The 20,582-nt window shown below is 43.7% G+C and overlaps 1 protein-coding gene across 1 annotated transcript in view; it reads left to right on the top strand.

Moving 5' to 3' along the window:
- SPNS3 (SPNS lysolipid transporter 3, sphingosine-1-phosphate (putative)) overlaps positions 1 to 20,112 on the top strand; it is a 59,232-nt gene extending 39,120 nt beyond the window's left edge. The window contains exon 10 of the mRNA XM_068210200.1: positions 19,693 to 20,112. Within this exon, the coding sequence (XP_068066301.1) occupies positions 19,693 to 19,944 (252 nt within the window). The 3' untranslated portion in view covers positions 19,945 to 20,112. The remainder of the gene's footprint in view (positions 1 to 19,692) is intronic.
- The last annotated feature ends 470 nt before the right edge of the window (positions 20,113 to 20,582 follow it).

Here is a 20,582-nt window from a genome sequence, read left to right as displayed (position 1 = left end):
GATGAGAGTAAAACACCTGTGCTATCATAGAGGAATGTCTTCGAATCAGGCCTTTTGCTTTTTTGTCTGCTAACTGTTCCTTTAAATTTTGGCACCCCTGGAGGATCCCAATGGGCAGAGGCAAGGCAGGAGATTATTGAGTGGATCACATTTAAAGCAAAACAGTCTCAGTAGAGACACAGGGTTCTTCCAGAGGCTCTCTGGGATATCCCTAGGTGTAAATCTGCAATGTTCATGTTCATCACTGCTCCTGAGGTGCAGCCCTGTATGTGTAACAGTGTTTGCATCTCCACAGCTTGTTCCAGGCTGGCAGGGAACAGGCTCCACCTGGAACTGCCCCCAAGGATGGCTTCTCCAAGAGACTGCTATGGCCTGGTGACGGGTGTGGATGTGCTCCCTGCTGGAGCCCTGATGAAGCACAAGAGCAGATGCTGGGCTCCAAACAATGCTCCACCTTTGAGGGAGCCCTTGGTGTGAACGGACTCGTTCCGCTATTCAGCCAAAGAATCTGATTTTGCCCCAGTAAAAAGGAAAACTGTGGTGGCTTTGTCCGGCCTAGACACTGCTCTGATTACTCAGGAGGGATTTACTTTAGCCTATATAGATCCACTGTTTTGCTTTAATGCCTCTTAAGTCTTTTGCCACCCAGAATCCCCTTGGTGAGTATAGAATACTCAGAATCTCCCCTTGGTGAGAATAGAAGCATTTTATGTCAGCCCAAAGCAGACTACCTTCCAGCTTCAGTAAGACACAATTCCATGTAGTTTTCTGCTCTTGATTATTTCCCTGAAGGCTAAACACAACATATTATCAATCTGAGCTGTAATCATAGTCAGTAATTGCATTTAAGGGGTCAGCACACATAAGCAGCATTTGCAGTGAGCATTTTCACAAACACAATCACAAATCAGGCTTCTTTTCACAACCAGCCTCACTACTAACACACAGAGGCATTGCTCCTCCATCCAGCTAAGGAAGTTCATCCCAGAGGTACTTTCCTTTGCTCTAAATGCAACTGAGCTTATTTCCAGAGGACAATTGTGCAGGGTTTGCTTGCTGCCTTGTACAGAACTTGGAATTGGAGCAGTGAGTGCAGTGAGGTTTGGAGCATAGACTTGGAAAAGAAATGTCTCTGTTGTATTTAACTTTATGTAGATGGCACTGCAGATGAGATTCTATATGATGTGCAGATCAAAAATGTTGATTTTGCCTTGGGTAAATTTGTTTCAATGCACACATCAACCACATGTTGGGACCCCAAAATGCATGAGTGCTTTAGTGAGAGGCAGGGAAGAACAGTTGGAGGATGAAAAGCATTCCTATACAAATTCAAATTATCTAAGAAAAGCAGGACAGATAACAGTCAAGATCATGAAGATGCAATGGAGGAATTTCATCTATTATTTCTGTTAATAGCTTGTAATGGGTTTGTTTTTAATGGTTTGTATGCAAATTATATTGTAATTGCAACAGTGAGAACTTGGCTTTTGAAATGCAGAGACCCTGGGGAAAAAATCTGTGACCTGAAGCAGGCGTGATACTGCCTCATCCCTCGATGGGCATCTCCACAGATTCACTGGGAGCCCTTTCTGGGACCTGTGTGACTGTCACCCACAATCTTGTGTCTCAACTCGTGCCACTCCGTGCTTTGAAGCTGCATCTTCCCACGGAGGGAGCCTTCCTCCCTGATGGCAGAACAGGAGTTTGGATGAAGAGGCTCTGTGTGTTCCTGCCTGGCTCCCCTGGCCCTGTGCAGGGCTCTCCTGTCTGACACAGCCACAGCAGCTTTGCCCAGTTCCCACATTTCCTTTCTAGAAAGAGACATTTGGGCCACACTTTGCTGTGTACCAAGGAGTCAAGGGATTATGCCTTTGCACTGAGGCACTTTGGTTACATCCACCTGGGTTTTGGTCAGTCTGCTTTGCCCTGGAGAGCATTTTTTTCATAGCTGCAGCTCTAAAAATTCAGATGTTATACAGTAGAGAAACTGGTTTTCTGGGTGACTCTAGGCAAGCAGAGATAAGTGCTGCTGACTCTCCTGCCAGTGCAGGGTACCACAAGATTTGCACCAATTTAGGGATCACCAGTGAGCTCTGTGAGGTGGAAAAGGAAAGCAAGACACAGAGATTTCCCCTCCTTGCCTGGGCTGAGAGCAGCAGCTCCCCAAAGCAGTGTCACAGTACAGGAGCTCGTGCTGCCTTCTCCCACAGGTGGGGATCTCCACCTGAACCTTACTCAAGGATGCTGATGGCACCCCAGGAAGGGTAAAGAGCTCTGGGCAGTATTTCCCAGTGTTTCCTCAGCCATGTAATGTGATCTTGAGTGCACAATGCTGTACGTGCTTGACGTTGTTCCCATTTTATATTTATTTTCTTTTGACTGCTAAAGCCTGTGGGTATGTCATTTAAGTTTTTGGTTGGTTGGTTGGTTAATTAGTTGGTTCTCCCCCCGCTCCTCTTTTTTCCCTGCTGGTTTTTGCTCCAGAGTTTTGTCACCCAGACCACTCAATTCACTCATAAACATTTAGCATCACTTCCTCATGACACTGCAGGACTATGACCCACACATGATATTTCTGTGTGTATGCTAGACTAAGCAGTATTTCACAGTAGTAAAAACTTACAAACAACAGCACATAAATGTTTTGGTAAATAATTTTTCACTTAGAAGGTTGTAATTTTCTATGTGTGTACAATATTAGTTGCAAATGCATTTATATTTCTATCCATGTATATAGTGTGTTAAAGCCTATTTGTTGTGCACCCATAGAACTAGGGTAAAAATTTGGATAAAATATACAATTCTTAATATTAAATAGGAAAATGATTGAAAGACGTACACCTTTCAGGAGCCATTCTTTTTTAGTTTTCACTCTGGGTTTTTTTTGCTTTCTGTTACAAGGAACTTACTCAGGCTACACCTGGGACTACTTAACTTCCTACTCTGTTCAGTTGCACTGTAAATCTGAACTATTTCCTTGGAGTTGTTGTTCCATGGTAATGTACCTCCTGCTGTACAATGGCTAATAGACCCTGGATGAAATCCTCTCAGGAGTTTCAGAAATTAGCCTCAGAGCTCAGAAGAGGACTCAGTTGGGCAGCTGGTGCTAAGCTTGTGTTGAAATCTCCCCTAAAACCCAACTTGAGCCAGTACTGATGAACACAGGCACCTTTTTCATTCATATAATGCAGGTTGTGGCTCTGGGTTCAGATGTTTAGGGACAAAGGTGCAAAGAAAAGGTGGTCTAAATGGGGTGGGAGGGTGTAACAACTCAAAACACTTGGCATCAACATCCGTGGAAGTCAGAGGTAGCTGGATTCCAGTGGTAGCTGGATTTCCTAAGCTGAAGTGAAACTCTTCTGCTCTCCATGCCCAGGTGCTGCTCAGCAATGACCAGCTGACCCCAGTCTGGCCAGTTTGGGGCACAAGGCCTCCGGTGGGTCCTACAGGCTGAATGCACCATTTCTGTCTACTCCAGTCCGAGAGCTGTAGTGGAAGGTCAGTAATAGTCCTCTGCTGTTAGCACAGGGCTGGTTCAGAGCCTGAAAATGCAGGTTTGTACACCGGGCTGCCTTGACAGACCCAAGAGCACCCTGCAAACTGACATCAGGAACCTGGGCTGGCCACTTTTCTTTCCTAGGGAAAAGGGCCGCTCTTTGTCTCCAGGGGCCTGTGGCCCTGAGTGTCCAGACACCTCCAAAAAATCCAAACAATCAAGGATATGTCCCAGACCCAATGTGCCCCCACCTCAAACCTGTGCTGCCCTGACAGTCCCAAGGGAACCCTACAAACTGACATCAGGAACCTGGGCTGGCCACTTTTCTTTCACTGGGAAAAGGGCCGGAGTTCGTGTTCAGGGACCTGTGGCAATTCATGGGCGTCCGACTCTTGAAATTCCGAATGGCGAAGGATGTAACCCAGACCCAACCTGCCACCACCTCAAACCTGTGCTGCCCTGACAGTCCCAAGCGCCCCCTGCAAAGTGACATCAGAGCCTGGGCTGGCCAGTTTTCTTTCACAGGGAAAAGGGCCGGAGTTGGTGTTCAGGTGCCTGTGGCCCTGAATAGGCAGCCGCCTCCAAAAATCCAAATGGTGCAGTACATGTCGCTGACCCAACCTGCCACCACCTGGAGCTTGGGCTGCCCTCAGCGTCCCAAGCACACCCTGCAAACTGACATCTGGAACCTGGGCTGGTGAGTTTTGTTTCACAGGGAAAAGGGCCGGCGTTCGTGCTCAGGGGCCCGTGGCCCTGAATGGACGGCCGCCTCCTGAAATTCTGAACAGCGCAGGATGTGTCCCAGACCCAGGCTGCCACCACCTGGGACTTGGGCTGCCTTGATAGTCGCAAGCACACCCTGCAAACTGACATCAGGAACCTCGGAGGGTGAATTTTGTTTCTCAGGGAAAAGGGCTGGCATTGCTGTTCAGGGGCCTGTGGCCCTGAGTGGGCGGCCGCCTCCAAAAATCCGAATGGCGAAGGATTTAACCCAGACCCAACCTGCCCCCACCTCGAACTTGGGCTGCCTTGAGAGTCCCAAGCGCAACCTGCAAACTGACATCAGGAACCTGGGCTGGTTGGGGGGGACTGTGCAGTGCCTTGCACCCCCTCCAGTCTCTCTGGCAGCCCAGCATCAGGGAGTTTGGCTGTGGGGTTAGAAGCTGAGCCAAGGTGTCAGTCTGGGTGGGTGCTTCTATCCTAACTTTGATGTAGCCAGAAGCAATAACAGCTGAGAGGAACCGATTTGGAAATAAAGTCAGTACAGATTCATCTTCATGCTTTAAAGCATGGTAACCAATTTGCAGGGCTCTAGAATTTAATTGCAATAACAAAAAGTGTTCAGATTGTACTTGCATAGAAATCAAAGCAAGAGATTCTTCCCTTCACAATTTATTTAGCAGGAGAGATGAACAAAGGGAGGAGGCATCACAGTCTAGAAGAGATACTCAGGTATTGCTGGGGCAGCGAGTGCCAGCTGGGCTGTGAAGGGCAATGATCTGCTTTGGAGAAAGATGTGCTTCATGCAAATGTAATACAGGCCCAGCCTGAGCACACAGAGCCATGCAAACCTGATTCACCATGAATGGCAGTTATTTCACAGCAATCTTTGAGATGTCAAATGTTCTTGCAGCTTCCTTTTCTCCCGGGTTCTGGGGTGTGAGGATGAGGATGGCCAGAGGTGTTTGTTCTTCATGTGCTCTGGAGCTGTGTAACCTCCAAAATGTCTAACACTGGGCTGTATCACCCCTGGTTTCATAAATGGGCACATCCAGGAGATTTTGCCTGGAACCTTGTAGGACTTGCTTTTGCCTTCATCTGATCAGTATGTCAAACTGCATGGCACCATGCAACAGAACAACTTCCTGACTATTTAACAGCCTTTTTCTTATTTTTCCAATCTTAAACTTGCAGTTTATGTAGAGCCCTGAGTCAATTTGCAGCTTACCCTGCATCATGTTTCTGCCTCAGAGAAGTCAGATGACAGTGCACCAAAGCGAATCGAAGCACCACTTCTCCTGGTGAATGATATGGGAGTTGCCAGTTTCTGAAGATATGAATGCAAGAGCTCAGGAAAGTTCTGGGATGGTCACAGCACAAAGTGATCTGAACAACAGCAGCTGGAAATGCCTCAACAGCTCTGGCTTGGTTTCCACTCTGCAAACCTGGGCTGATGATCAGCTGGTGAGAAAGAAACTTTAGCTTTGAGGAGAATATAGTGGCTCTCACCCATCTCAATGGGCTGGGTAGAAGAAAGTTGAAAATAACAATCTCTTCTAGGAAAGTTCATGGATAAAGGCAAACTAATAAAATGAATTGATGTAAAACCAACAGTTTTAACCAACACTTCTATTTTTGTAATTTCTGTAGGAAGGCTGGAATACTTTGTGCTCCTCCATGCACCCTCTGCCCTCACCTTGGATGATTTATTTTTTACATATGTGATATTCAGTGGTACCTGACAAGTCCTGTGTGACACCTGGATGTTCTGCAGGTGTGTGACTAATGTGCAGCTGAAAGCAAACTGGAGGTCTGTTGCATCAGCTTCCACCTATGTATCTTTTATTCTGACATCAGAAAACGTATTTTGTAGTGGAAGATAATTCCTACTTACCTCAAGGAACCCTGTGTGATGCCAGGGACAGGGAGGGTTTGAAAAACTGATTGCAAAGAAATTCAGAGGAAAATTTTTGTTCTCTTTCCATTCACAAGCGGATCTCAATCCTGCAAATGGTTTTATTCTTAGCATTACTGACAAGTGCATGCAGGGACTCCTGCTGGTATCTTAATGTTTTAGACATCACCTGGAAGGGCTCTGACGGTAGTCTGGGATCTGCTTTTTTGGCTGAAATTCCAGACTTGAATCTGGGAAGGAGAGCAGGTCCTTGGAGTTAAAAATACAGGTAACACCTCCTTTGTCTTTTACTGAGCAATAACACATCTTCTCCAGATTCCTTTTCCCACTTTTCTCTTGCTATTTACCACATCCTCTGTACAAGGAGATTATGGGAAATCCATTTCTAAGTCAATAGCAACTTATGAGCCATTGACTACCTGGAATTATTCCTGGTTAGAAAATGCAGAATCAATTTCTTCTGTAGTCTTTCCCACACATTGGCATGTCTGTATTTGTGCCACAGAGTTTTGATTGCTAAGGCACAATGACCTTGTAGTTGTATTTCTAAGCAGTGCATTAATTCAGCAAAGAAACTGGATATTGGGCATGTTCTGGTTCGAGTCTTAGTGCTTCATAAAGTATCCAGACTTATGAAGTGTCCTACACACCCTGCAGAAGCCAAGAGGACTTTGTGTGTCCATGGCACCCTCCACCCAAAGCCCAGAATTAAAGCATGCCATGTTTGCACCCCTTTACCTGTGTGAGAATATTTCCTAGGCAGCCACATCTGGGTTACAGGAACATGATTGTTTTAACTGGCCATTGCTGAGCTGGTGCATGTCTCTGTCCCAGCTTCTCCTGTCCCTGTGTTATCTGGGTTTGTAAGGCACCTTCTCTACTCTTTCCCTCCTACCTTTAGTCTGCAGGAGGAACAGACAAATCCCTTAGAAACTTGCACATGCTTGAGCTTAGAAAGGGCTAGGCCAAGGTTAATATTTCCTCTGAAAAATCGCCTTTGCTTTCTGCAGGAACAGGCTTATAAATAGTAAAAACAAACCAGGCTTGTCTAGTTCAAACTCTACAAGTTCCAAATGTCATTTGAAGGTGGCTAGGATTCAGTTCCTTTTTATACACTCATTCTCAGTAGAGAAAGACTGTGTTTTACTGGGTCAGGACTAGCACAGACACTTGAGCTTAGTAAATCTTCTCTTTGAACAGAGCCTAAGCCACTAGAGGTCAGGGGAGGGATGGACGGGGAGAGCTTCTGAAAAATGGAGGTAGGGATGGAATTTGCCAGGAAATGCATTTTCATCCATGCCTGTATCACCCAAGTGAATTTTTATAGCCTTGATTTTTAGATGATCTCCCGAGAAGAACACAGGAGTGTCACTGGTATTTGGCATCTTTAGCCAGTCCTTGGCTGTGCTACAGACTTAGAGTGACACCTTTAGGATGTCATCTAATTGCTCTGTCACAGCCCCCATCTGCCATGGGAGGATTCCTACCACACCTTGTGTTTTCTGAACCTACACAGAGCCACATGCGACAGTGGTAGTTTTTCACTTTTTGTGTGTGTGTGTGTGTGTGTGTGAAGAATGGGGCCCCACCATCCAATAGGCCTGACTGAAATGCAGATAACTCAGCACTCCTTTTATCTCCAAGCACTTCATTCACCTAGAAGGAATATTTGTAAACTAACCTGGCCTGGTTGAACTGCAGGGTGAGGGCAATCTGGTTTTGATGAAAGATCTACTACATCCTGTCTTGTAATTTTTTCCTATTTTTGCTTTTTGTCTGGAGATTGTTGGTTATGTGCAGAGAAGTCAGTCTGTGCTTGTCAGATGAACTCGCATGGGATTGGGAAACTTGGTCCTTATGGAACTCTGTCCATAGGTGAGCTGGAGATGCAGGTAGCCCTTCACCAGGAGAGGGGGCTGCCTGCCCTCAGGAGGAGCAGGCACGGTGCTGTGGTTATAGGGGAAGGCAGGACCTGGCTGTGCCCTGTCCCACGCCTCATGGCTCGGTTTGTCACCTGAACCTTCAAAGGCTGGAAGGAAGCAAAGAGGGAAGGGAAGGAGAGAACATGAACGGGTCTTGCATTGCCCTTTCTCAAAGATAGGTGTTTGTTCCCACAATTTTCCTTAGGGACAATGAGGCCCCAGTGGAAGTGACTGATATTCTCTTTGCCTTTCTGGTTGGGTTGGCCACAACAAAATCAGTGGGTCCAGAAAACGGCAGGGTATTAGCTTGGGAACCCAGTAAACATGGGAAAGGAATGCCAGCATTCACCAGGAAATGCATTTAAACTGCTGTGACTGAGGTGGTGTAATAGGCTTCACTATACAAATACTTTCAAATTTCTTTTTGTATTTTTACCCTTGTATTTGTTCTGACAGAAGAAACTGGGGCTGATCCAGGAAAACCTTACTTGTGTTCCATGAGGGCAGTGCATGGCTACACCCAGTGGAACATTCCCCATGAAGGTGTGCTCTGCACCTGCTGCTGCCCTCGCAGGCTGAGCCCACAATCCTGGATCATTGTGTGCAGGGCATGTGCTCTCAGCCTCCTGGGAGATGGGAAACAAAAGCTCAGGAAGCATCGCAGAGGATGTGAGACTTGGGACTTCTAATGCATCTGCTTGCTCACACTGTTCTGCAAGAAACAGAGCATTTCCTTTGTCCTGTAGGTGGTTACAATACTCAAAGCCTTCTCCCCCCCTTCTCTTGCTTCATGCTAATAGGACTGTGACCTGTCCCCTGGGGGTGCAGGAAAATACTTCACATATTTTTCCTCATCACTGCTCTTGTGTTGTAACTCTCAGCCCTGGTCTCTCTGAGCTCGTGGCAGCAAGGAGCCCCTTCCAAGTGGCCAGGGAGCACTTGTGAACAGTGTTTTCTGGATTGCTGAGCAAGGCCTCTGGCTCTTGTAGTAGTGATGGTAAGCACACTTTTCTGTACTGAGAGCAGTGATTGCTACTCAGAGGAGTATTAGGCATGTGTGAATGATTGCACCCACAGCTCAGCGTTAGTGCTGCTCATTCTCCATCTGCTCCGTGGAAGATCTAGGAAAGATGCCAGGAAAATATAGTGGTAAATAATGTTTCTATTGCACCTGCTATTGGAAACATGCAAAGTGTTTTGCAAGCTATGCCAAAGTCCTGCTGCCACTAGGGAACGGGAGCACGTTCTTGTGCTTGAAAGGAGGTGTGAGGAGAAGACTTAACCCTGGGCAGCATGGACCTGGTGGAGTCTAGCTCTGTTTCCAGACTTGCAGTATGAACTCGGTTATGAGAGAAGCATAAAAAATTAGTTGGATGCCTCACGGCAATTTGAAGAATCTGGAAGTGCTACCAGACTGCTCAGTGAAGTAAAAAATGCCGCAATGACAGAAATATTTGTGTTCCTGGGCTTTTCTACCTCAAACACCCACAGGGCAGGACCTTGCCCCTTCCTCCACATGCCAGGATGATGGCACTCCTCCACTGGGACCCTGGAGCAGCTCTCATGGATCTTTTCCTGAGGGGATACTGCTTCATCCAAAACATTGTGTGACTCTCCTGCAATTTCTTTTATGAAGCATTCAAATATTTCAACTAAAACTCCTATGACTATAGTCATAGTCTCCTAACTCCTAAATTTAACTATGACTTCTCTGCATATTTCTTTGCTCCTGCATATAAATCTGTAGCTATAAAATGCTTTTTCTTTGCAACAAGTCCCATGGCAGCAGCATGTTTTGATTTGTTCCCAGTGTTTTGCCTCCTCACAGAGCAGACCATGTCATTGTAGCTGTATGTGTTTGTTTGAGGGTTGATGAGTAGATACATTCCTGTTGCAGAACACCTGACCTGAAGCTCTTTCCCATTCTCAAGGACCAGAAGGACAAGTCAGGTTGCTGGTATGCCCTTTCTGAAGGGATCCCTTCTTTCTGCATCTACAAACCTAGATGATGATTCTGGAAGAAGTTATCCTCTAGCCTTGGATTTCCTGTGTAAGGAATTAAAATGCCACCGGGATGTCTCCATAGCCATTACACAGTATTTATGGGAACTCCTGTTGTATCCACTTGTGGCAGGAGCTTTCCTAGTCACTTGCTTCCACGCTGCTCAGACTCACTGGAGCCCATCAGAGTAACCCACTGCCCACCTAGACTCATGCTGGGACTGAGTGGATGCTTGAGCACTTCTGCATCACTTTGAAGATGATTACAGACGTGGAGCTCCCTTTGGAAATGCTCATAGATAAGATGGAGATTGTCAGCATGAGAAAGTTGTACAGGTATAACCTAGAGATGTTTTTTTTGGACCTGTAGATATTTGATTGGACCTTTGAAAGGGACACTACTAATTTATTTTTTAAGTGCTTGTAAACAAGAGAGCCTTCCAGTGGGTTTATCTGTGCAAAGCCTTGCACTCATTTGGCTTAATTTTTTGACTTGTTTCCACCAAAACGGTCAGTATGCTCTCTTTGAGGACACTTGTCTGGGTGCCTATTGAACGGAGGAACAAAGGAAGGGAAGCAGCTTGTCCAGGGACAGGAATGGAATCTGTCAGAACTGCATTTATTTATCTGGTATAATTTTCCTCAATGCTGTGCCAAAACCACACCTCTCCGGTGAGCTGGTTGGATGGAGCAGAGCATTCTTATGGCCTGGAGTCAGCAAGGGTTTTCCCTCCTATAAAACTAGTTTTTCTCACCCTCTTGCTGATAGCTGACAAAACTAAATCAGCTCCTACCTGTGAGACCCAAACAAGCTGTAAATCAGCTCTACCCTGTTTGTGTGGCAGGAGGATGTTTCCAAGTGCTTGGGAGGAACGCTGCAATTTAAGTCAGTTACTTAGTGATGATGTTTTTATGGCACACTTCTCCATGGGCTGGATGCAGAGGACAGAGCTGTTCCCATGGTGCTCAGATGTGAGAAAGTTCATGTCATTCCACCACCTATTCCTCAGGGAGTGCAGTCCACCAAAAATCAGGGAAGACCCAAATGCTAAAAATACTTGTACGGAAGACAAAACCCACAACACATTCATGTGGTATCAAGGGCCAGCTGCTTTGTGGTGATAAAAATGCTGTGGCTTGTGTATTGTGAAGGACTTCACAGCTCAACAAACTGTGGCTTCTTCAGAGAGAAAGATATGGCAGCTTTTTTCAACAGTAATATTTCCAAGGCCTTGGTTTTACTTTTATAAGTAAAAGCTGGAGATTCAGATTCAAGGGTATCACTGAGACTCTTTTTTCATAATGGTAGAAAATGTTTTGTGAATGAATAATAAAATCAGCGTTCCCAGCTATTCACTTCTGGCTGGTGTCTGGCTGAGGCACAGTCTAACACTTGTGCAAACAGAGCTAATGGCAGGTGCCCTGTTATTTGTTTGTTCTAGCATAAAAGGTTGACTCTGTGGTGAGGCTTCAAACTTCTCAATCTTCCTTGTAACCCTGATTTTGTCTAAATTACTTCTCTGAAATCCATCTGTATTATCCAGAAAATTCAAAACAGGACAACTGGTCCCCTTTCTATCTTTTGCTCAGGACAAGGCAGCTGGTAAGGACCCATAAAGGACTGCATGGATAAAACGTTCTGCCTGTTGGTGCTAGAAGGCTCCTCTCTTTTAGCAGAATGATATCTGGGTAAAATGTGTGTGGTGTTGTTAAAGAGCCATATACTCCTGGGGACTATTGCACAAAGACAAATCTCCCAGATAATAGACTGGAGAGGAAATGCTCATCAATGTGAGGTCAGATAGCCCTGGATATAATATCAAATAGATCTTCCTCATCAAAATATGCCTGAGTCCACAGGGGATGATATGACTTCAAATATGATTCTTCCAAGTGTTAATGATGTGATAAAGAGGTTGCTGAAAAACATGCTAGCTGGGGTGATCATAGATTGATTCTATTTAAATTAACTGTAAGGATAAACAAAAGTAGGTTTATGATTCAGATTTTCTTCTTTCAAAGGGAGAACTGATTAGGGAAACCAGCATACTTGAATATGGATAAAGCTATGGAATTTCTTTGTCAGTTGCTGTACAATTATTGCCAGGATCTTACCCAAGTATAGGGCTTTTCACTCTAGCATTCCAAAAGAACTGGAATATAGCAGCACAAAGGGTTTGAACAGCCTTGTCCTCTGAGAATAGAACCATACAGGTGGAGGAGACAAACCAGGCTGCATGGAAATGAGATGAGGCTAGAGAGTAATGATGTTCCTAACAATACATGTGATTTTAATATTTGTATTGGTTTACTTTCATGGAGAATTTTAAAATGTAATGGAATTGAAATGGATACAATTCAGCAAGACAAAACATGTGATTATGAGTCCACAGATCAAGAGAGATTTCTGCTGTACATGGCAGGTAAGTGTAATCAGATGGGGGAGAAGGGTGGGAGAGCCAGTCAAAGTCTGGATCTGACCTGCCCAGGTAGGAAAAATGCAATTGCAGTCCTAGGAATCAGGGAAGGATGAGGGGCTATTGATGCATTGTAAAAAGCAGGAATGAAGTTTTAACTAGGTTTGCAGGTATTTAGCTCTGAAACAAGTGCAAAAAAATTTTATTAATTTCCCAGTATCCCTAGAAAACCCCTTGATGAGAGAAGGAAAGAGTCTACCATCTATAAATGCACTGCAGGAATGAACAACAGGAAGGGAAACATTTAAACCAAAGGATAGCATTAGTCAAAGAGCAAAAGGGTATGACTGGGACAGGCATAAACTTGGTCTTGAAACAAGATAAATACCTATAAGCCTCTGAACAGGGAGACTTTAAAACAGTCTCCAAACAGTTGCTGTGGAGAGAAGAAACTTATTCTAGAAAATGGAGGTGTAGAAGGCTTTTCCAGCCCCAAGTTTTATGGAAATGATAATGCAGATACAGCTGAACAAGTTGACATTAAAAGCACCAGGTGCCATCAGGAGATAATAATTTTGTTCTAGGTGGCAGGAAACGGAACTATTTTCTTTTAGAAGCAGCATTCAGGTGGAGTCTGGTTATCTCTACCAGTGTTTGCCAAAGGCCATCCACCTCTGTTTTTTGGGACAACATGGCAAGTTTCAGGCCAATACACATTTTGCTACAATGCTTTCAGACCTGCCTGGGAACCAGTGTTGAACATATGCATTCTTAAAGAACACATGCCTACATCATTATGCTCTTGGAGAAGAGAATATGTTTCCTGATTCTACAACCTGGCTCTAATTCAATTAAAAGAACTGCTGGTGGCAGGAAAACGTGAGCTACACTTGCATTGGACCAGATCCTCCATTGCAAGACATGGACCTTGCTTGCAAAGGTTTTATTTTTAATGTTCTTTACAGCTATACTGATGAATGTGTGGAATGTGTAAAATAAGCCATAGGATACATCTGTGTGAATATTGCTGCTTGAGTCATTTTAGGAAATGATGCAGGTTGGAAACTTTACAAGATTCTTCCTGCCAAAGTGGGTATTTCCCAACACACAGCCCAGCCCTCTTTACAGTGAAGTTGTCTGCCAGTCAATGCCCAGTAGGAAATGGCAACGTGGCAAGAACTGATCTGTCAGAGGCTACATTACCTCAGCTGTGTCTGGGACCCGGTGCTTTGAAGAGAAGGATGGTTCTTGCAGGTGTTCAGGCAGGTGTCCCTGAACAGCAGGAGAGTGACAGTTTCCAGTGCTACACGTGCAGATATAGTTTACCTTGTTCCTTTCACCTGGCTTGCAGGGTTGTGTGACTGGTCTTGCTGCAGGTTACATTCCAGGATGAGGTCTGAGCTGCTCCAGCAGCTCAAATGAGCAATAGCTACACTGATACACATCTTAAAAGAATTAGCTGCTAAAAAGAGCTAGTTGGAAACAGCAATCCTGAGAGGTTTGTTCTATTCTTGAGAATTAAGCACTTAAGCAATGCCCTCTAGCTTTGTTCTGACTTTGTAATTCTCTGTAATTTAGCAAAGCTTACAAACCTTGCCCTCTTGCCACATATCAATTGTGTTTCATTAGGCTTTGAAGCAATGAGCATAGAAATAGACAAGTGATAAGAAGAGTTGGCTTTTATGCTCTTCAGTAGCACCACTTGCCACTGCAGTTAAAGCCATTTTTCCATCTTTGCACTTGCTCAGGAAGAAAAAAGCATTTGAACAAACGGAAACACTTGCCCTGAGATTTATTCTTATTTAATATGTATATATGTGCATGTATGTAAAAATACATATATATACATATGCATATATATATATTTGAATTTTACTATATTTACAAACAGATTATCAGAGCAGATGAGACCATTTCTGCTTATTTAATCTGATAACCTCTATGTTTTAGCTCTGGACTTCCGTAAATTTTGTTCCTTTTTGAACTGCACAGGTTTTCAGAAAAATATCTAATTTTGACTTGAATAATTTTTGGTAAAGTAGAATTGCTACAATTGCTGGTGAATTGCTCCAGCTAATTATCCTCATTACTAATAAACGTGCCTTGTTTGCTGTTTGTATCCAGCTGGTGAGGGCTTTTTTACAGTTTTGTCACACAGACAACTATAACAATTGAATTAGTCTTCCTATGTACATGCACAAAACCCTGTGCAAATCAGCCATTGGCCTAAAAATCCAAACCCATGTGTGCTTCTTGAATCTGTTGTTATCAAACATCATTCCCAGCCCCTTCATCTTTCTTGCAGCTGTTTCCTGAGTGCTCTTCTGTTTATCAACAGCCTTCCTGAGTGGCAGTCAACAAAGCTGCACTTGCTGTGTCTGGGGTAGATGTGACACTGCAATTGAGCAGTGACAGCACTCGCTGCCTGTTCCAGTGCTGAGAGCCCATTTCCCTACAGCTCTGTGCTGGCAGCTCCCGAAGTTTGGGCTTCTTGCTGTCAGTCTAGTCACCCTTCCAAAGGGACTGCTTTCCAAAGCAGGATCCTTTGGCTGTAAGACTCAGATCTATGTTCTTAGACACTAAAACATTCCAACTTGCCAAGCAACCCACATCATTCCAGCAGTGAGCTCTGCTGTCCTCATTTACTAAAAGCTATAGCATTAGGATGTGGTTCTTGTGTCTCTCTTGTTGCTAACAATTTATTAAAGAAAGTAGAGCTGAAATTCCTGAGGAACTCCTTCAGAATTATGCTTAGTAAAATATCCCCACTTCTGTCGTGTGATTTGTTGTATAGCCAGGTTGAATTCATTTAATGTGTCATGGTAAAGCTCAGCTGCCATAGTTTCCTGATCTGCATGTTGTGTTACACAATATCAAGTGAAGTGTGCAAGAGTCCAGTTCAGTGACACTGATACCTTTCAGCAGGCAAAGAAACTTTTGATCCCTTTAAAATAAAAATCAAATTCATTTGGCAAGTTCTACCTTCTGATAAACACTTGTTGGTTGGTACTAATTATATGATCCCCCCTGTTTTTCTGTTAATCAAGTCAGCCCTTACACTATTTTACTCAGGACTGATGCCTGGCTAGCAGGCCACCACTTCCATTTAAAATATTGCCACAACATGAGCATCCTTCCAGACTCCTAGAAATTCTCTCTGTGAACAGTTATCAACAAGTCTCGTGTCAGCAGATCAGAGCACCCTCATCCAGCTTTTTTTACAGCCTGTGAAGTTCTGTCTAGGCATCCTCAGCTTCAGCCTGCAGCCTGGCCTACTGCTGACAGCTCTACCCATGAGCTAATGAGGAGGCAGTATGCTGTCAGCACTGCTCTTATGTTAAAACAGACTGGAAAACAAAAATATTGTTTGCAGAATAGTCTGTGTCCTTTTGCTTTGTTATCAACTTGCTTTATTTTTATATTTCAAGTAATCAAAATTTGTCCCTTCTGTGGTAACAGTATGTTTTTTGTAGCCTCTTTCTCAGTAGGTGGCTTTCTACACTGCTACTGTTCTCTAACCCTTCTCTTGACCAGCTGGACTCTTGACTGTTTCAGCTTTGTGAAACAGTCCCTGTCAAAACACCAAGTAATCAGAGGCTATATTCTGATTGCATGCAAGAAAGATGACCCAAGTAAAAGCACGCCTACATGAATCACAACCAGCATTTAGTTATGTGGTCAGTTCCCTCTGGTGTCAAAAATGAAGCCTAATTTCAAGCTTCTCTTATTAGGATACAAAATTATTTGCACTAAGAAATAGAAACTGCTAATAATGTCCAGAGTTGCAGGTAATTTTGTAATTGGCAGCACACATCCCTTTACTTAGTATCTATTTTTTTTTCTTTCCCTTATCTCTCCATTCTATAAGAGGTAAGTTCAAGTGTACCTACCCCTTACCCTATGCTACTTTACCTAGACAGTGCATTGAGAACCTCATTCTTTCTCTTTCCTTTTAAGACATGAATAATCTGAGAATAATTTGGATCTTCCTTCTCAAATTGCTCTTAAACTCCCTGATCCTGACTACATTCAAACTGTGATCCCTTCAAAGCACCTCACTAGTAGTACCTGCAACCACTGCTACCTGGGGTAGAAAGCTAGCTCAGCTTTCTAAATTTGGAGTAGCACTTTGGCTTTGAAGAAGACCTGCCTTTATTTTTCTTTCTTTTCTTTCTTTCTTTCTTTTTTTATTTTATTTTATTTTATTTATTTATTTATTTATTTATTTTTATTTTAATGCTCATGGTATAGAATTTGCTGTGATACACAAAGAGCTCTTTAACAGATGTTCTTGGTCTCTTTACAAGCTGGGCAGGGCAACACACCAGTAAAGGAACCGCTGCATGTTCTGTTCTGTTTGATCAAGTGAATCAGTCACCAGTGTGGACTTCAGAGCTTGAAACTGTTGAACTAAGTGTAGAACCACTAGGAACAGCTGCTGGTTCCTTCCATCCTATCTACCTGGTTGTCAAATCCTGTCCCACAGAATTGTAGGCAACCATTCAGTCCCAGGATGGAACTGCTGGTAGTCTAGAAGGCTGCATTCCCAATATCCTATTGTAAACCAAATGGCTTCACTGTAAATGCTGAAAAGGCATGAAAATTACTAAGTGTGAAATAAAATAATCCCCTCTTCAGAAAGCCCAGATTGACCCTTTTGGTGATGAGGTTATAGATGTATTTTGTTTAACTGAAAATACTTCAGTCTGCTTAGAGCCCTAAAAATTCAAGTGATCCTGATGATGTACTAACATAAAGCACATGATGCTATGAGACTGGGCTTGCAATTTTCATGACAATGTTTGGGGCAATGAATGCTCAGTCCTAATTAGAGCTGCTAGTATGAATCCAGAATTTTCCAGGTTGCCTGAGGAAATTTGGTCTTGAAATTAGTTAAGTCAACTCGACTGAGTAAACCACAGAGTTAGAGCTGTACAGTTCAGCCTGTTCCATGCTGTGTGACTGCATCTTTTACCTGTCCTCACGTGGGCAAAGCAAAGCAGTGAAATAATTTCTGTTAATGTTTTTGCAAGAATCCCCTTCTCATAGCTTGAACCCTTTTGGAAGATGCCAGGAAGCTGTTTATGAATTGGTAACTGCTGTGTCTGTCCTTATTGTTTTAGGATTCCTCTGCTCCCACAAGGATCTGGCAGTCTCTTCCTAAAATGCTGGGGTAGTGCAAGAATGCTATTTCTGTAGCTATCCATTCCACATTGGGTTCTTAAATGATAGTTAATCAGACCTCAAGTATTTGGCAGTTCTGAGAAGTGGGACTAAAGGCAAAGATGCATCTTATCATCTCCAGAATCTGACTCCTCCAGTGGGCGGAGGCAGAAGTTCAGAGTCTACATCCTTCATTCAAATGGAACAAAACTTGCCAAAAATGTGGCATACTAGTAATTGTAGTCCCTGCTGGGACTTGAGGTGACACCACAAACTCCATTTATTTGGAGCATTGAGATTCCTCTGAGTATAATGAAAGCAAGGACTTCTAGAGATGGATCATGGCGTTCAACAAACCTAAACATCAAAGGCCATTTACTAAGACATCAACAAAGGGCAGTGGCAGTGTTCACCTTCTGTACCAACTGCCTCTGGGAGTGGAGAGAACAGGGTTGTTTGGAGTGCTTCAGGGTTTTTTTGTGTGGGGTTTTTTTGGTTTTTTTCCCCTTTAATTTGGTTTTGGTTGGCATGAGCTATTCTATATGAGGCAGCCTGGAACACTATACAAATGTTGTAACTGAAAAAGTCACAAACAAATATTCCAGCATTTATGGATGATTGTAGTGGAGGGTGAGAGCAGCTGCTTGTATTGTTGCAAAAGCTAAATGTTTTCATGGGAATACAGCTTCTTCTGCATCCAATTTATCTTTTCAAGTACAACTGCGTGAGGATCAGAAAAAAACTGGGTCTGGGGATGCCAGCTTCTGTTCATGGATTTTTCTTTTGATTCCCTGTCTTTGCCTCCATCATGTTTCTGTTGAATTCAAGGAATTAAAACACTGCTACACTTTAGATATTAAGTCTAATTTGGCTTCTGAGAGATTTTAAAACTTCTGTGCATCTTGGGACACTGTTTGTATCTTCTTTGCTTAATGAAATTGTTCTGGAGGTGCCATGGTCAGTGTCCAGAACTCTCCTCAGTGAGATGTGTCATATGTGAATGTGGAAGGAATTGGATGATGACCAGAAGTTTATTCACATCAATGAGCATTGAATGCCCTTAAACAACAAGATCCAGAGGGTGGTCTCCAGAGGTCCCTTAGAGTACAGAGCCTGTCTGAGAGAGTGACTGCTGGAAAACATGGAGATATGTGCTAATGTATATCCTCCCTTCACTGCCTTGGGAGAGCTGTTTGATCCTCGTCGTGTCTCCCTGGTACAGCGTTTCACAAGAAACCTCTGAGCTGGATGACCTTGTAAAGGCTACTGTGTAATATCAAGTGTCAGTAACACAGGTTAATTCAGCTGAAAATTTTGTGAAGAAAAAAGAAGCCATGGTATAACCATGGGCATAATGGGAATGCAGGTGTGTAATTGCAGGGTTGTGATTCTAGTTCTGCAGAGCTGCAATCTGTTTGAAGCCCAAGAATGCACAGTGTTAGAGACAGTTGTGTCATTGTCCTGTGTTTTGCCCTCACAGCCTCGATGACCACCTGACTTTTCATGGAATTTCATCAGTTTAAGGCTTATATCTGGATAACCCAAAATCTGGGGTTTGTGATCCTATACTGTTGTATTCTGTGTAGCTCTGTTTTTCTTAAGTGAGAAGCTGTGTGTCTCTGTGTGTCTGTATTTGAGTCCTGATTTTGAATCAGATTAAGCAAAACAGGACAATAAATCATTGGGTCATAATTATTTATAGTTGAACATGTTAGACTGTCATATGCAGTTACTGCTCCTGATAACAGTAGTGGCTACACTGGTATACATTTTGGCAAAGCATTACTTCAGGGAGACTCCAGCCCTTTGACAGTTCTGGTTTAGAGATTGTTGTGACTTTCTGAAGACAAAAGAGTGTTGTTTTTTTTTTTTTTTTCCCCAAGATTTTTACTAACTGAAGAAGAAAACTGGATTTGAAACAAGCTAGGCTAATTTCCATTATTTCCAAAAGGGCAATGTGGTGTTCTTTTGATGGTCCAGTTCTTCACCCTCTAGTAACTGGTTAAACTAGGTAAGGTCCAGCCTGGTTATCGATCATCTGGGTTTTGCCTTCCATAGGTGGTCCAGCTCCCCATTCTTCTTTGCAAACAGACATGTTCCTTTGGGAGAGAAGGTGGGAGTCTGGTCATAAGCTTCCTGCAGGCCAGGAACAGCCCCATGATCAGCTACTGGACTATGCCACTGAAGTTGATATTGGTGCACTGGCAAATGTGGGTTTGTTTCTTCAAAGATAAGTTCTGTTGTCAAACAGAAGCACTTCTGCTCATTTTGACCCTCTCTAGATCTCTGGAGATGAGGAAAAATCAATAAGTGCAGACTAGGATAAACTAAAATAAACATTTTCAAGCTTTTAAGATACTAACAAAATACTGAAAGGAAGAAAATAATCCCTGAAGGGCTACACTCTGTTGACTGCCCTGGGAGAGAGCAGGGCTACTAACAAGTGAGTCTGTTCTTTCTTCACTGACTATGCGGCCAGATGCCTGCAAGTTCCTACAGCACAGGACTAGTGCCTGGTTTGCTTTGGTCTCACCCAGACAGCATTGTGTTTGTGGCCACTGGGACCAGACAGCAATGGGGTATGAGCTGAGGGGCTCTCAGAGACCAGGAAGGCTGCTAATTCTACCAGTCCTCTAATGTTCCCTTGATTCTGCAGGGACTGGCCAGGGCTCATTCTGGAGCAGAGATGACATGCCTAATGTGGAAGAAGCTGGAAGATGAGCTAGCTGAGTTCAGACTTGCTTTTCAATGTATCCACATACCTCTTGGTAGTGATCCCAGTATGAAGGAGATTCCTAGCTTTCAGACAAAACATAGTATCCTCAGTACCAGGAGGATGGTGTCCATCTTTATCACCTGGGCTATGTGGACACTCCTGTTCTGCAGTCACCATTTCCAGACTAGGTTGTTGTCATGTGCTTTCCTAGGGGCTGCTCTCAGATCAATCT

Source organism: Anomalospiza imberbis, chromosome 20 (assembly GCF_031753505.1).
Source record: "Anomalospiza imberbis isolate Cuckoo-Finch-1a 21T00152 chromosome 20, ASM3175350v1, whole genome shotgun sequence".
In the NCBI taxonomy this organism is placed as follows: Eukaryota; Metazoa; Chordata; class Aves; order Passeriformes; family Viduidae; genus Anomalospiza; species Anomalospiza imberbis.
This window is presented reverse-complemented; position numbering and strand designations above follow the sequence as displayed.